This window comes from Lepidothrix coronata, unplaced genomic scaffold, assembly GCF_001604755.1.
Source record: "Lepidothrix coronata isolate B3197 unplaced genomic scaffold, Lepidothrix_coronata-1.0 Scaffold30, whole genome shotgun sequence".
Classification (NCBI taxonomy): Eukaryota; Metazoa; Chordata; class Aves; order Passeriformes; family Pipridae; genus Lepidothrix; species Lepidothrix coronata.
In genome coordinates, this window is record NW_016690210.1 from 1,834,551 (window position 1) to 1,852,141 (window position 17,591).

Sequence of the window (17,591 nt, forward strand, 5' to 3'; positions counted from 1 at the left end):
TTAGTGTCGTCTCCTCCAAAAATATCACCCTGTGTTTACTCCTTTTCTTTGCGTCAGCCAAGTGACACTGCACTGAAGTTACTGTTGTGTGTTGTAAAGATGGGGGCACATCTCTCTTGGGAATGTGCCTTCAGGATTTACACAACAAAAAGAAAAGGATTTTGGTTTCTGAAATCTGATTCATGCCCTGCTTAATAAGGCTCTTGATCACCTGGCACTGCTCTGGTTTATGGGATGCTGAAATAGCAGTGAAATGAGGAGCACAGTGAGAGCAACTGGTGAAACAGCTTAAATTCAGGAATAAACATTGACACAGACATTTTATTTCACTCTTAGTTTGTTTTCAAGGTACAGAATTAAAGACCTTCAAAGTAGAAGCACCTGATGTGTGGACAGAAACTAAATTCCAGGTACATATATCTGACGTTTGAGGTATGTCAGTCCTGTTGGGTGTCCAAGGTGTGAGAGGCAATAAGTGCTCTGAAGGATAAACATGGACTAAACCAGCAGTTTTGAAATGCCTTTTTCTCAAAGCCAGGCTGGGGGGGAGTCAAGCTGAACAGGCAGAAGAGGCAGGTTCCCTGGGGAGAGAGTGAAGGAGAGAGAACCGGCAAAATTCCCCCTGGATGCTCTTTGTTTCTGTTGCCAGGAGTTATCACCCACCTGCAAAAAGGAACAGAACAGAGCACCTTTTTCCCTAATCCAAAAGCCTTATGTGTAAGGACAGTCAGGCTCTACCACCTTGGAAACAAAGCCATAAGAAGGATTTATGCAGGATGGGCACTACAATGGCTGGGATCACTCTTATTTCTGTTCTCATGCTCTGGGCAGCCACACAGCAGGGAAGTGGGGATGAGATTACAGGTGAGTGATGCAAAAACTGGTCAGAGGACCACGGCTGTTACATGGACAGTTTAGTCTGGAGGTGGGATGGCTCTTTATTTGAAATAAACCAGCCAAGGTGGCCACTCTCTGGAGAGCTGGCAATGTCTCAGCGACCATTTAAGAATCCCTGACTGATAATTAAACAAAGAAAATCTAACCCAGTGAAAATACAACCTTTGTCCCCTACTCTTCATCCCCAGGCAAAATCCTTCCCTTTGTGCCAGAAATGAATGAGTAGAATTCCTGCTTTGTCTTCAGTAATGTGCAAATTTTTATGAAAGTTGTCTTTAAAATAAACTTTCAGAGGAAATGAGGTAGTAATGTACCTGGCAAACTCCTAGAGGCGCATAAAATGAAGCAAATTATAAAAATTAAATAGAAGACATGCTTAACTTTCATCTGTGGTATGGGATGTAATTTGGAAAAACCTAACCCAGTTGTTAGGTTGTAACTGCTAAATGAACTCCTAATTTGCTCTTCGTTTCTGGTTTGATTTATTTAGATGAGAAAAGATCGTGACTTTTGGCTGCTTTTTGTTGCATATTTTTGCTTAAGTGGTTTAGTGAGTCTCAGTTAAATATAAACCATATTTCTTAGAACCCTGCAGATTTTTCTGTTATTCTGTCCAAGTCACAGCTGAAAAAAAGGCTTTTACAGGTTAGGGGCCAGCAGAACCCCCATTCTAATACAATTTAAATTGTGTTGACTTTAAAAAGAATTTGGAATACGCAGAAAAATCAAGCTCTTAATCCATTTTTCTTCTTGTTTCGGAGCCTTTGCCTTTTAAAGCTGAGCTTGAATCTGCCCTCTGGGAACCTTTTCCAACAGATGACTTCTGAGGTTACACCAAGATAAGAAAAGGGCTTGTTTTTGGCTCTTGCTGTTCTCCAGCAAGAAAAAATTTTGCAGATCCCAGCTCACAGTGGTTTTTCTGGCTCTTGAGCAGTGAAGTTTCGAGAACTGCAGCTGTATCTGTGTCATAAATGCTATCAAGCATTCTTTATTGCTGTTTTTTGACCGTGGTTTCAGTTCTGATCTTGGTTTGACCTTGAGTTATAAGCAGCCTGCTCCTACACAGCCTTTTCTTCCAGGCTTTATTTCTTCTATTAATAAAATATTTGCTTTAATTGTTTCTGCTCTTGCTTAACGTAAAAAAATTAGTGCTCTTTCTGACAGTGCTGAAAGCTGGTGGTTTCTGAGACACAAAACTGAAGGCCAGAGATGATAAGTGTAACACAGCCCTACTGACATCAGGTGTCTGCCTTCTCCTGCTTTGGGATTGACTTCAGCTCTGAGTCTCTGGAAACAGCAGCCAGTGCATTTTAATTCCATTTGATTGTGCCATAATCCCATAGATGGGAGCAACGAGAGCAGAAAGCCAATTTGCTAAAGAGCCCAGATTGATCCAAGCCACATTGCTCAGCAGCAAACTGCTGTCAGCAAATAATTGAACTCTCAGAGTGTCAAAGCTTGTTTTAAACTGTATGGAAGTGATGGATGATGCCAAAGTTGGTCGTGCTGCAACTTTCCCTGCCACCTTCAGCCCAAACTCTTCCAATAAGGGCATCTTTTTGTACCACCAGAGCCATGTCTCAAACCTTCTCTTTTGGCTTTGGCAGCCTCATTCTATATCTAGTGTATATATACACACATATATATATATATATACTTAGTATCAATGTTTAAGTATGAAATATGATTTCATATCTGCTCTGACAGCTGTGGCTTCTAATTATAAACTGTGTCTAATTCTACACCATTTTATTCTCAGTTTCATACCTGTGTTTATGTTGCACATTGCTGTAGAGACTAAGCCAGCTCAGCTGACACTGGAATTTTTAGCTTTCCAGTGCTATGTCCTCGCTGCAGCCTCGGCTCTGCATGGACAACAGGAATCCTCTGTGCTCTCCTTCCTCAGCTGTTCCCTTCCAGTCCCTGCTTTGCTCCAACCATGCTATACCTGTTCTCTGTGGAAATGGAGGGATCACAGGGATGAGGAACAAGGCTGAAGTCTTCTTCCTACTCTCCTCTAACATAATAACAGTCTGGTTCCCTAATACATGAGGTGTTTTCTTTTTCCTCTCGTTTTCATAGAATAAAATTTGTCCCACTCCTTCTGCTTTCCCTGGTCACCAAGAGATGCTTATGCCCTTTTTCTAGAGAAAGGTTATAACCACAGTGATTTAAGTGTTCACTGTATTCCCCTCTGGTTATTTAGCCTTTCAGGTCCCAAACTAATGAAGAAAAAAAAAAAAGGCAAAAAAGCTGAAACAAGATTTATTTCCTCCCCCCCCCCATACCTACAAGCCTAGAAGCATTTGCAGGGATAGGTATTCTTGGAGCACTCTTAACATATGGCAAGGGAATGTTTTCTAAAATGCAGTGACAGCTCCCTGTTTCTTATCAGGCACTTGTGCCTCATGTGAAGTGTTAATCCATCAAATGCATTGGATAAAAAGCAGCATAAAAATCAGATCTCTGATTTCTGCCCCAGAACCCACATTTGTTTTCTTTTCTCATTTCTCCCAGATGGATATCCTAAAGTTATCTGGGGAGGGAGGCCACTTTGCTTTCCCTGACTCACTTCCCCCTCCATTCCCTCCTGCCCAGCCACAACTGGGAATGGGCTTTCCCAGTCCTGGTCAGACCTCCATCTCGGCCACTGGGGTCCTCTCCTGGCTCAGGCTGGGTGTGGGTTTCAGCCTCACATCTGGGGACAGTCTGAGTGTCTTCCTACCCCTCGTGACTGTTTTCTTTCAATCTCTTCTTAAGGACAAGCCCTGGTGCTTTTTAGGGATGTGAAGACCTTCCAGCCTCTGCCTCTGGATCTTGCTTCAGGGACTGGACTCAGAGATGCCCTGCTTGAGGCTGGGGAGGAGGAAGAAGCAGGGAGTGGGATTTCCAGCTATGCCCTTACTGTCAATATTTTCCTGCTAACCTGCTCTAAGCAGCCGCACAGATTGCCTGGAGCCTACCAGGAATTCTCTTGCTCCCACACGTGCTCCCTGTAGCACAACCCAGAGTCAAACTCTACCTTTTGCTGCAGAAGGAAGGCACAGAGGGGTTGGGCAGAGCAGGGCTGGGCTCCCAGGGGCCATATTTAGGTACCATATCTATTCCATGTTTTCTTCTGGACTGCCCCTGTGGTCATCCCGTCCAAAACTTTTTTATCAGTCCTGCTCAAATTGTGCATATATCTTTTGTTTAGCTGCAAAGCTAAATGTGATAAAAGCACAGATTCCCAAGAGCCTGACAATTCCTGAATTGTTTTTATGTGTTTCATCTTTTCAGGCAGCAGTGTACAAATAAGAGAAGCTGTAAATATTTTAATTGTATGTCTTTTGTGTATACTGTGTTAGCTTCAGTCTGTCTGTTGGCTGACCCTGGTGCCCTCAGAGCTCTCAGAAAAGAAAATAACCCTGCTATATTTGAATCTCTGCAGCTAATTCATGTTTATCCTTGTTAAAGTTTCTTTTGCTTTGTCTGAAGGATGATGCAGGCATTTTAATTCTATCCGATTGGTTTCCCAAATGGGACACAGAGTGACTCAGCCCCTCTGGCTTCTGTAATATCTCATTAGGAGCCAGCCTGATGTCTGTGACATGACTGTAGGTTGCTTACTGCTAATTCTTAAACTCCATCTGGATCTGTTGCTGTTGTTGATGTTTCTCTGTGTTGTTTGGTGTTGTTTTTTTTTAATCCCCGTTCCTGTTCAAGTATTTCAGTTTTAAGTAAAACATGTAACAAGTTCACTCCTCATCACGAATGGTTTCAGAACTCTGGAAAACGAGTCCCGTTCCCAGACCTGTGTGAAATGATGTAGTTAACGACCTTATCACTGGCTTTGTTTATCCTGTAGTCAATGAACCACTTCAGGTCTCAAGGCCTGATCTAGCAAGGTCTGCTACAAATGCAGAGAGGCAGCACAGGAGCTCCGGGAATACCTTCTGTGTCAGATACCTGAAAGTCCTTCCCAATGATGTACGAGGACCCAGTTTTAGCCTGGAGTGATGTCTGAAGGATGTCTTATTCCAGACATCTACTGTGACTCATCTGCCCATGAGTTCCCTTCATTCCCTTTATAGCCAGAGGAGAGCAATGAACACTTTGGCATCATTAGGCTGAAGTGGACATGTGAAGTGCTTGGATGACTCTGGCCTGGAAGTGCCTATTTTGTTCTATTATTTTCCATTAACATATACTAATTTCCTTTCCATTTTCTGGAGTTAAATAGCCCTTTTTCTGCTTTGTTCCTGAAGGCACCAGGAACTCTTTGACTTTCCTGGCAATCTTCATCCTTTGATGACCAAAGTGATGCCTATGACAAGCAGTCACTACTAATTCTTTCTTCTGTCTGTTTTTTGAAGTGATGTTCTTCCTAACATCAGCTTTCCTGGAAATCATTCATCTCTATTGGTTCTGTCACTGCTTTCTCACAACACTGTTTTCAACTAGATACTCCCAGGGAACTGATGCTCCGGAGTGACAAGTTAATGCTGATCCCTTTCTTCCCTGTTTTTATTTTTCTTCCCCAGAAAAAGGCCTCTCTTTGCTAGGGTACCATCTGTGCAACTACACCCTGACCAAAAACGTGTTTAAAATGGTTGCCTACCAAAAGTCCTATGAGAGAAACACGTCCTGTGGAGGATGGATACCGTGGATGGTGTGTCCCCGGACGTACTATAAACCCCAGTATCGTAGCATTGAAGTCCCTGAAACCATCACTCTCACAGATTGCTGCGAGGGATATGAACAAGTTGGACTCTACTGCTCCCTAGGTAAGTTTTGGTCAGATTAAGTGTTGAAAAAATTGCTTCTTGTGGAAGAGCATTCATCCCGTTCTGGGACATAGGTTCCTGTTCACTGGAACAAGTGAGTCTGCAAAAATGTAAACTTTGTCCAACAAAGTAAGGAGTAGACATGAAAGACTAAAGCTCCTGATTCTTGCTCTTTGCCACAAATTCACTAAAATTCCAGGGGATCTTGAAGAAGGGACCGCCTTGCTGTCCCCCCAGGGGCTCCTTACCTGTCCTGGTTAAGGCCAATGACCCTGGACAAGTGCAATAACTCCCCTGTGCCTGGTGCAGTGTCTGTTCTGAGGCTGTTTCCATTTACATGGGGAGCTTTCTTCTCAGAAGTAATCCAGGATGCACTTAGGATGACATCTCCTTTGATTTGAAGCAGGGTCTGTTCCCAGAATGCAAACCCAATTTTGGTTTAAATTTAAAACAACCTGTGACCTCAGGGCAAGTCAGTACCAACTGCTTTCCAAACAAAACTACACCAGGGCCCATTTTCTCCTTGGTTACCTACGACTCTGGGGAAGGTCTGAAAACTGGTGAACCTTTTGGTGGATCTGATCTAACTTCTGAGATTTAACAAGGCTCTACTCAGGAAGACTTAACCATCTTTGACTCTAGATGAAAGCTTGTTCCCCTTCTCACATCAGGGTTACCAGTTGTCAACAAGAAATTCCCAGTTTTTTTAGAACTTGAGACGTAGATGGAAGAGATTCCTTGGGGAACAGGAACTTTTTTTTTTTTTAATGGATAAAGTTACATGCTTTTGAGCTGAATGGGCATCTTGGATTAGCTAGGCCAGCACTGAACTGTTCTGTCATGCAGAAAAGTTCTGCAGGATGTAATTTAATCTCCTATTTTCAGTGTGACATCACATTTTCTCCATGTTCCCTTTTCAGTATGGACCTGGGCATTTACACAGTCACACACTGCAACAGCAGATTGCAAAGGAAAGGTCCTATTGCAGCTCTGGCCCTTGTTTTGGGTCATGAGACTTGGGTGACTCAGATCTGTGGGAATGTCCCCAAACCTGCTCCTGCACCAGATCGTATAACGTGGCATGAGAGGGTATGAGCCATATATCCTGTCATGGGATCTGTCAAGAACAATGTGTTCATCCTACTTTTAAGCTGCTTCAGAGCTTTGGAAAAAGAGCCTCCCAGCAACTTTTTTCCAGGTGTTTTCTCAACAGTAGTAGAATATCTTGTCTAGCAGGAAAGTGCTTTTAAAAGAAAGATGGGAACGCAGTTGTTGTGTTTTACTTGTTCCTAAAATTATTTGCTATAGAAGAGAAATTAAAGCATAATTAGAGAGACATGATTCTTAATTTACTGTATCCTCACGTTGGTTGGCTCTGTGGCTGTTGTGGAGTGTCAGCCACAGCAAAATTTGGCCTGCAGGTTACTGTGTGTCCAGGCAGTCTTGTCAGACTGGCAAAGGACCCATTGTTGATCATCTGCATTTTCCAAATATCAGTTCTGCACTGGAGAAAATCTCCAGTATGTCTAATTATTGTTGAAAAATTACTTCAGTAAGGTCTTTTTGTTACACACTCGTGCATTCATGTGTGCATGCATGAGTCAAATGACAAGTCTGAGAGGCAATCAGAGAAAATGGCCTCAATTCTGTAGTGCAAGGAGAGAGCTGTGCCAGCTAAATGTGGAAGAGTCACTTGCTAGTTGTGGATATCACAGTTTGCACAAGAAACTCAGGTGTTTTGAAACTCTGAAAATCAAGACCATCTTCTTGTCTGGGAAAAAAAAAAAGCATCCTGGAAACACTTTAAATATTTTTTTTTTTCCTAGCAAAATTCTATGTATTTTAGAGGCATCTCTAAGGATATTTTGGATTTGAGAGCTGTTGATGGGTTTATTTCATCTAAAAGCAACAAATCTGTACATCTCCTGTAAACCTTGCAGAACTTCCACTCTGCCCTTACCACGTTTCTGATGGGCACTCTGGGCAGGCTTGTCCATGAAATACTGTGGTCACCTTGACTGTCAAAGTTAATCTGTGAATATTTTAAACCGTAGAAGGATTTGAATGGCTTCTAGGTGATTTCCGTGTTTACATTATTCCGGTATCTTTGCTTTTCAGGGCATTAGTCATAATTTCTGTGAATGGTAATGCACTGTCTAGACACAGTCTTAAATAAATGATGAGAAGAGAAACTGGAACTGCTGAAATTACTGCACAGCATGCTGTTGAACTACTGTTATTTTCTCCTTGACGTTATCCATGCTGTCATGCTCTTCATCCTGCTAGGAGTGGAAAGGTCTCCGTGACCTTTCCCAGCAACCTGCTCCTGGGCACTCCTCACCTTTTCTTCCTAGAAGGAAACATTTGCCCCTGCCTGGGATATGGCAGGTCCTGCTTTTCTTGCTTCTTTAATGATGGGAAAAAGTACCTACATTGTTAAATGACTTTGTAGTTCTCACTAGTTGCCCATCTATCCATTGGGAGAGCGTTACACAAATGACTTCACCATTTTTAAATAACAACACAAAAGTGAATTATCTAAAAGTTAGGAAGTGCTAGAATTAATTCCAAAGGTGGAATTAAATGAAACAACCTTTGTTTTCTCTCTTTGGGCCTGTGAAGATTAATAAACTCTTTTAGTTACCTAATCCAGCTCTTCCATGCCCCAAGGACCACATTTCCATGTGGTGCCCAGGGATGATGGAGCCCCTCTAAGGAGCTCCCCAGCAACATTCCATCTTGACCTCCACATTCAGTGCATGGTGCAGTGCATGGTGCAGTGCATGGTGCAGTGCATGGTGCAGTGCTCTGCTGAGCCTCTCAGTGAAGAGAGAATTATTTATCACCTCTTAAGGTGAATCCTGGGGGATTTACACACAGCAATTTGTCTTCACACAGACTGCAGGAAGTGAGGGAGGTTCTCCATCTTTCACAGATGGGCAACTGAGCTGCAGAGATACTGAGATCAATCCACTGTGTGCCCACTCTCAGACACCTTGGGGGCAGTTTTAATTTTTTTTTAAAATTTATTTTGCTTTTCAGAGTGCTTAGAGCTGCCTTTAACAACTTGTGTGGTTGGGCCACAGAGATTCACATCCTCAGTGGTGACTTTGAGCAGTCCCCCAACTGCTTGGCAGGTCCAGGGCTGCAGGTCAGGCTCATGGACCTGCAAAACCCACGCCTCTGAAAGGTTGTTTCACCTTACAAAGCTTTCCCAGAATCTTGCAGGTAGAGACAGGATGTAATTCTCCAGGCTAATTTCCAGCTGCTTGAATGGATGGTATAGTTACTTCTGCTGGTGACTGGCTGCCTGCCCACTTTCCAGCACAAGATGAAACCAGAGAGCTCCTTATCTGTCACCTAACCCTGCTTGATCCCCAGCTAGGGAGGGAAAGAGTGCATCAGCATGCAATGAACCCTGGTTTTTAAGCACACAAGTCTCTAAAACACTGTTTTAGTTCAAGTTCCCTAAGCACACTGTTGATCTGTTACCTCCATGAAAAACACCCCGAAATAAGAAGGCCCAGACAACTTTAATCCTGGAGTTTCTTAACTTGAGAGTGTTTGATTTGCAATGTTAAGGTCACACTTTTAATCAGAGTGCTCTTTGTGTGCATAACTTCCTAAGGTTTTCAGAAAAACCACTGTAAAGTAAAAAATGTTCATTTTTGGAGCCCAGGAAGCTCCTCAGCAGGACTGGGACATTTTAGGGCCAGTGTGTAGATGTTCCCATGCTGACTCCAGCTGGAGCAGTGAGGAGCTGTGGCACAGCTGTCCCCTATGCTTGGGCTGTCACCAGAAACCCATGGGATGGTGGTGTCACATATGGGCAGCGTTACAGCATCAACCTGGGGCGGGAAGGTGCCAAAATGCCCTTTGGAACTTCACCCAGGAGCAGGTGTCTCTCCCTGCCCTGCAGTTTGGGTCCCTTGTGTGCCCTCAGCAGCTGCAGAAATGGGGTTACGGGCATCAGAGGGTCTGTCCCTGCCTGTTCCTTGTAGTGTCTGCTTGTGGGAATCCTGTCTGGGAACTGTCTTGTCCCTTTTTGAGCCCACTGAAGCTGTCTGCCTCCACAATCCATTTGGGTAAAGAAATGTGTGCTTTTACTAATTTTATTACTGTGGGCTCTGGTGAAAACCAGCTCTACTTTCACCTTGCCCCCTGCCTTTGGGATTTTGTAAACCTTGGTCACACCTCCCTCAGCCTCCTCTTCTTCAAGACAAAAGTCCTTGTCTTTTTAGTAGTCTTTTCTTACAAGTCTTTCTTTGAAGGCCGTGGTCCCCTCTTGTCCCACAGCTGCATCCTTGCCAAATTTCAGCCCATGGCTTCTGAATATGTTCTAGTGGATGACAGAGCTTTCCACAGGGAAGGGTGTTAAATATTTGTCAGATACTGGACCAACACACAACCCAATTAACCCTTGGAGAAGGAATTAGGATGGAAAACATCCACGTGAGCAGGTAAAGTCTACCAATGCTCAAAGTCCCACAAAACATATGATGAAATCTGCCAGTCTGCCTTTGGAACAGACTTTGCCAGGGGCTCTTTCTATAATTTCATGGATTTGTCTCCACCTTCTGATACCTGAGATGAATGAAGGGTGCTGGTCCCTCTGGATGAACCCTGTCCCCTCCAGGTGGAAGGAGGGAGAGGGAGGGTATCGTGGCTGAAATAATGGTGTCCTTCAGCATCAATCTCCAGGGAGATCCCTCCCTCCTGCAGCCACAGCAGATCCAGTGGCTCTCCAGTGGGCAGGCTGGTAACTGACCTTTGGTTGCTAAGCACTGGGTGCTGCAGCTCTGTTTCCATACATTTATATAAATAACAGAGGAGAAAAGCCTGTACTTCGTCCAACTGACAGAGGAGTTGGCTGGCTTGCTCCCAGTGCTGGCAGCGTTGCTTGGTAGGTGACTGTCCCCAACGTTATTGAAGTGGAGAGCATAAACTGAATTTTCAAAGTGCATCTGGTACAATTAGGCAGAAATGTGAAGTGAATCCATCCCTGTTTCCGCTGATCCGAAAACGATGACCTTTTGATTTCAGATAAATGGCCAGGGAGGCACTGGGCCAGGATTCAATAGTGTTTTCTGAGATTGCATGTGACTCATTAAGCCATTTACACTGCAGTTAAACAAGAAAAAAAAAAAAGAGACCCAGGTGGAAAAAATTCTACTTTGAACCTCAAACCTGCTTGAACTGCACCTGAATCTGAGAGCTGGAGGAATTCACATGCTTGGGTCTAGCTTACCAAGATCCACCTGGTTTTGAATAGTAAGGAGCACTGATGAACAGGGAATATACTAATACAGGGAAATCCCTTGGTGCTCTGGTGTGAGAGGCTGCTTAGCTCCCTGCACAGGAGGCTGGGATGGAGCAATCACATGAGACTGGGAATGTCTGGGAGACTCATCTAAGGGCATCTGAAGCCATATCACACCTTATTGTGGTTTTAGACTGAAAATCAGGAAGAATATTTCCAGGAGTAAGACCTGTTTGGAGGGACAACTCATAGTGCCAGCCCCAGAGCCAGAAGCAGAGGTTCCTGGTCTATACTGGGAAGCAGAATGGGATTCCTGGTGCTTGCTGGACCCAGAAGTAACTTGAGTGAGATTGCACAGGGTCGATTTTTTTTTTTCTCGTCCTGTGAGGCCTGTGACTCAGAGTGAACTTTGGAGGCAGAGTTGGTCCTGTGAGAGACTAAAGAGAGTGAGTTACTTTGGTTTACAGGCACGAAAAGGCCCATAACAGGCTGCATTAGGTAGCAGGACAAATCCTGCTCCCTGTAGGGTAGCCAGACATTCATTGGGTTTGGGAATAGGGACAGAGTTTCCTAATTTGCTGCCCAGAGCTCTTGTGGGTCTCACACCAACTCTCTGTGAAAGGTGCTCAAAGCCTTGTTAAAGCTTTTGCTCATTGGATATGTACACACAAAATACACACACACAGAGTGGATGAAATACAACACAAAACAGTGTGGGAAATGCCATCCCATGTGCTCTGCATGCAGATCTTTAAAAATATGCATGCAAATGACCTGCATCCTACTGAGACATCTCAACTCAGTGTCTTCCCTGTTCCCCCAGGATTTGGGAAGGTTTTTCAGTGGAGGTAAATCCCATCATTAAATTACGCCTACTTTTCACAGTTACCTTTCAGAGGCCCTTGACAGGGATACTGTGGGCCCTTAGAAGGACACAGATCACTGCCCTCAATAGCCTAATTCTTTGTGCAAATATCTCTGTATGTCCACTTGCGTAAATGGTTGAAAATTGCACATGTTGAGTTTTGCAGGCCATAGTTTGAGCTCAGTCCCTCAACTGTAGATTGAGCTGGGGATTTGAAGTGCTAAAAATGAGAACTGTTATGGAGTGTGCCAAAAAGCTGAGGCTTTCTGCTTGCAGTAGCCTCCAGTCTCCCATAGACTGGCAGAGGGGGGAACTCGGAATGTGCATGTGGCAGCAAGTTACAGAGATTTAGTTTAAATCTTGATTAATTAATTTCCCTGTTTAAGAAGGTTACTTCAGTGAGGCCAAAAGTCAGTATCAGTATCCCCTTCTGCTTCTCAGAAACCTCACATTTACTGTCATCCAGAGTCTTGGGATAACAGAAACTGTAAACCCACAGAACTGATGATTCATGATAGATTTATAATTGTTGTGGACTTTTCACTTTCTATGGCCTTTATTATGTCAAATGTGTTTTTTCTGCACCACAACTATTTCCATTGCAAGAATCAGGTTAATTTTCCTCCTGGCTGACTTTAATTGCCCAGTAATGGATCGAAAATCTGTAGGTGCAGGATGAATGGAAAAGAGAAATCTTTCAGGTTGATTAGAAAGACCAGAGCTGAGCATGGAGCTGTGTTTGAGACCGTGGGTGAAAGTGATTGTAAGGCTTAGAAGTGTTTTCTCTTTTCCTCTGGAGAGAAATATGTCCTGGAATTGAGTCAGGACCACTGACTGCCCTTGGCTTGGAAGCAGCAACCTTCTACCCTAGCTGCCCTCTCTGCAGGGCTCTCTGGCATGGGCTACCAACCTCCTGGAGTGGCCAGCTGGTACAGAGCAGGTGCTGCCAGGCTGCAGCCACGGGCTCAGTTCTGCTCTCCTGTCCTCCTGTGTAACCCATTCACCTGCACCGGAGAACTACGTCGTGTCTCCGCTCTCATGGAACACCCACAATTACTGTAACTAAGGGTCAGCCTTGTGCCACGGAAGTTAAAATAATTATTAATGGAAATTTACAAATTCAAAATTTCTGTAGCAGAAATGTCACGAGAGAGAGAAAGATCTGAGAGCATTTACACCCTTGGAATTAAATAATGGTATTTTTAGGCTGTTGTTTTCTCCCCGTGAAAACCTTAGAACAGACGCGCTTCTAAAGTGAGGAGGAGGTGTTTGCTATAAATTAAATAGCACAATTTTGTGGAAACAATTTTCTATATTTTTGTTCTCAGAAATGTTTTTGTTACTTAGCACTCAACAGATCCAGTGTATTTGCCTCAAGACCTGGTACTTGTCCAATGGAGAATATGGAAACCTCTGATTATCCTTGCACGTTCCATACTGAGTGTCCAGGGCTCAAAAAATGCTGCAACTCATCCAAAGGAGCAGGCTGTGTGGACCCAATGCCAGAGGGTATGTTACTGATAAATTCAGGACTGCTTCTAACAGAAATATGCTTAATTTTTCCTTCTGAGGGTGGGATTGGGCAGGAAAACTGTTACCATAGCTCTTCATAAAACAAATACGGGAATCTGCCTTGGATCAGTTCCATGTTATTCAGCTTCAGTGCTTGCACCCGGGAGCACTGAGCAGTGTGTGGGTGCTGCAGGTCCCGTGGACCTTCCTTGGCTTGTTCTCCTTTGCTGGCACCTGCAAAGGAGGTGGCATATGGCAAAGGAGGCAGTAGGTGATGGGCTGTACCTGGGCCCTTCGTATTTGCCAAGTTAAATCCTGCTTTGTTCTCTCGGAGCTTTCCTATAGCTCTGTTGCTTTCTATAGCATCAGACCTCAGATGACTTGGCTGTTCTATTTCGTACACTTCAGGAAGAACATTCTGGTACAACGTGACGGTGCTTGTTAAAATGGATTTTAATGAATTAATCAGAGTGGATTCCCACCTTCTGAATCATTCCCGCCTTTTGCACTCCATGGTATGTACAAACACGAACAATCCCGTGTGCTGCTCGTTGTGTCCTTGTTTCTGTTACTCAGGGGGCACCCCTTCCTCGCCCTCATTTCTGCCAGATTCATTTTTTTTGGCCCTAATGTATTTCTGATTACTGAATGTCAGCTGCATCCTTAAGCAATTCGAGTAATGTTGATTTATCAGCTCCTCTAGTAAATTTTTAACGTCTCTTCCAAGGGCAATTTAAAGACATTCTGAAATATAGGGGTTTTCCTGCTTAAATGGTGATTGCTCTAGCACTGATTGAGTCAAGCTTTGGACCTATGACTGACTGGGACCAGATTTCAAGACCTTCAAAGTGTGATAAGGAGTTTTGAGTTAAACCTTTCAAGAGACAAACCTGATCCCTGGCACCGGGGCCTGCAAGGCACGTGGACTCAGCAGTGCCAGAAGTTTCGATGTGAAAAAACAGGATTAGGGCAGGGGACTGTGTTGGGACAAGGGTGTTGCACTGTCAGTCTTGCCACCAGAATCAGGGCTGGGGCAGGCAGCAGAGTGTTATATTTTTGCTGTAGGACCAAGGCTCTGCCTTGGGAATGGGTTAGCAGCAGTAAATCTGTCCTTGTCCCCAACGGGTCAAGGAGGAAGAGTCGCAGGTAACCAAGGAAAACACAGCCCTGGAAGAGGTGTGAGGCACACTTCCCAAAAGGAGGGTCTGCAGGAGGGACCAGGCCACAAACTAAAGCCTTGCTCAGGCAGAGAGGGTCTTTCTGTCCTCTCAGGGGTACTTAGGAAATGGATTGATGAACTAGGACAAGACCCTCCAGGCCACAAACCCAAGCATTTCCCATGGAGAAAAGCAGGCTTGGATATGGCCTTTGAAAGGCACCCAAGAGGGCAGGTCCCTAATTCCCTACATTTTTATTTCTAGTCTTCCCCAGTTTCCAGTCAGGAGTGGGCAAATAGCAAAGGAAACCCACCTGCCATAATCTGCCATCACTGATGGGCAGGAGAATAGAAATGATAGCAGCAGCATGGGTGTAGCTCTTCATCCACTTGATTTACCCCTTCTCATATCCTTGTAAAAGCAAGAAATCTTGGTCCTGTCACTGTGTGGTAAGGAATAGAGGGCAAGGATCTAAAAAGACTTTTATATCTTGGTCTAAAACAAGCTATGTCAAAGTCAAACACTAGAGAAATAGGGACTATTAACAAGCTGCTATTCAGAGGAATTTCTTCCAGGCCCACCACCACATCCCTTCTCTCATTCCTGACACTCAGTTGGGGTGGCTTGGTCTCTCTGGGGTCTCTCTGTGGCCCTCAATCCCACTTTTCATCCTCAGTCTATTGCTTTTCTTCTTTTTCTTTCCTATCCCTTTGCCAGCAGTCCTTTTAGCTGTTGAAAGTAAGAAGTGTTGGACAGCTTTTTTACAGATGAATTGTAACAGCATGTGTAATGTATGTCTATTGGGACTTTGCAAAGCAGGACTTTTCCCGTATATTCCTGGATTACATCCTTCTGCCTAAGTGTTTTGGGATCAGCTCCACACCTCCCTTAGCTTGGCACTACTATAATATAAATTACTTGTGAAATGTGATAATAAGAGTGCATAAAGACAGGCCTAAATGTTACCACTTTGCCATGTTTTCTGATTTGGTGCTTTCTCCACTCAGATTATGATAATAATCGTGGCATAATTTACGCCTCAGCTGCACTGAGAAATGAGCGAGGTGCTCAAGTGTTTGTTCCCCTGTTTTCCAGATCACTGGCGCGTTGCAGCCCTTGAATGCCTCTGTGCACCACATCCAGAGCAATCCTGCAGGGATATACGCCAGGACAGTGGCCTCCCAGATTCTCCTTGGGCTGCACCAGCCGGCTCTGCTGGCTGAGGTCTCTTCTTCCCTGGATGACGTGGTGAAACGCGTGTATGAAGTGATTGACACCCAAGTGCAAGGTCATTGATTACAATCCTGTCACGGGGTGTGTGGGGGGAAGCTTTTTTTAGGAGGTTTCATCCCCCTTCACTTGCATTTTCATTTATATGACTGTTAGTTTGCTTTCAAAAATTGTGTAGCGGATCTTGTAAAATTTGCAAATATGACCCTGACATTTCCGTTAAAGGATGGAGAGGGTTGTAGTTAATAATAATAATAATAATAATAATAATTTTGGATTTAATAGTTTAGAAGGGAATACTCCTGAATGCTCAGTTAAATTTATTTTCTCCCAATAGTATAGCCCCTTTTCAAAAGAAAAAGCAAAGGTGTCCATATTTGTTATATTGTCCACCTTAGTTGTATTCAACAGACCCTTAAGAAAAGTGTTTTCTTGGGAAGCAGATATACTCTGTTGCTATAGATGTGTTGCTATCAGTAGCTTGCATGAAACAAATCACATTGATAGTCTGTTAATTCTTATAACTTATTACTACCTACTTTTTAACTGTTAGGTAAACATTTCAGTATTTTAGTTTTAAGTTTTGTGAATCTACTCATTGCTGTGTAGCTGTCTGAACATCTGTACTCCCGAAGTGCATCCATAAGCCCCACTTTCAATGCTTCTTATTCTGTGTTTACTCAGTCCAACTGTCAGTGGAATCACTTTTAGCAGGTCTCCTTCCTCTTCTGCTGACATCTCTTAGGTTTGGCTGACATCCTGCAGCTGTAAGCAGGAGCTGTCCCCTAACTGTCCTCTAATTCCAAAGAAATGGAGTAAAAAGTGAGAGGCTTGTAGCTGCTTTGGGGAAGGACAGGATTCCAATTTCTTTGCACCCATGTACATCCAGAATTATTTTAAGAGTTACTGCAGATTTACACTGAATTTATCATATCCAGAGCCTGGTTTACACACACTGCAGATCAGTCTCGATGCTGATATCAGTGTCTGTGCAAGGTGTGTTCCTCTCCCTAGATGTCAATGAATGTTCCTACGCTGAACTCAACGCCTGCCCCCAGAAAAGCACCTGTGTAAACCTGGAGGGTTATTACAGCTGTGACCCTCACGCCCATGTCATCCCTCACCAGCTGAGCCAAAGGAAGGAAGGTAAGAAACATAGATCTCACCTTGGGGAAACACAGAGGAAGTTTCTGTGGGAATTTGCTGTCTGTCACAGGAGTCACCTGCAGAGCAAGGATTTCTGGAGGACTCAGTGCCCCTTCTCCTCCTGCTGGGAGGAGATGCCACATAAGCCAGCTGTTACCTGCTTCTGATTGAAATGCAGTGTATTTATTTCACAGTCCCTTGCTGTTTCTCCTATCTCACCCTCAGCTGTCCTCACTCATCTGCCAAAACCTCTAACTTCAGACCCTGACTGCTTCTCAGAACGTCATTCACCACCAGTGCACCTCCCCAGCCTCCTGGGAAAAAATCAATGATGTTATTTATAAAAATTTTTAGTTTTTTTCTCCATTTTGACTGCGTGAATGCAGCCCAGACTCAGTGGTTGTGTGATCCCACCCTGAGCTGCTCCACTGCCCCCGAGTCCTTTGCTGCAGAGAGCTGGAGTTTGGCACTGGGTGAAATAATACCTTGTGGTACCAGCCCAGCAAAATATAGAGGCATGTACTTAAAGCCCACAGACATCAATGGGCCTGATAATAGGCTTTAAGTTAATGAGATGAGTAACTGCTTACAGATTCGATACTTTAGCTAGGGAACAATTCTACAATCCTTTAATCTCAAAAATTAAGATAAATTATTATTTTATGCTTTTGTGATATGATAATGTACTTATTTTCTATTTATGTTACTTCTATTGCTGCTTTCCAGCTGTGGAAAACATGAATGGTATTATTTGGGAT

General features: G+C 43.9%; 1 protein-coding gene across 1 annotated transcript in view; it reads left to right on the forward strand.

Annotated features, from left to right (window-relative positions):
- Positions 1 to 788: 788 nt before the first annotated feature.
- UMODL1 (uromodulin like 1) overlaps positions 789 to 17,591 on the forward strand; it is a 53,877-nt gene continuing 37,074 nt past the window's right edge. The window contains exons 1-6 of the mRNA XM_017810883.1: positions 789 to 864; positions 5,421 to 5,663; positions 13,136 to 13,297; positions 13,709 to 13,815; positions 15,553 to 15,745; positions 16,702 to 16,833. Coding sequence (XP_017666372.1) covers positions 789 to 864; positions 5,421 to 5,663; positions 13,136 to 13,297; positions 13,709 to 13,815; positions 15,553 to 15,745; positions 16,702 to 16,833 — 913 coding nt within the window. The remainder of the gene's footprint in view (positions 865 to 5,420; positions 5,664 to 13,135; positions 13,298 to 13,708; positions 13,816 to 15,552; positions 15,746 to 16,701; positions 16,834 to 17,591) is intronic.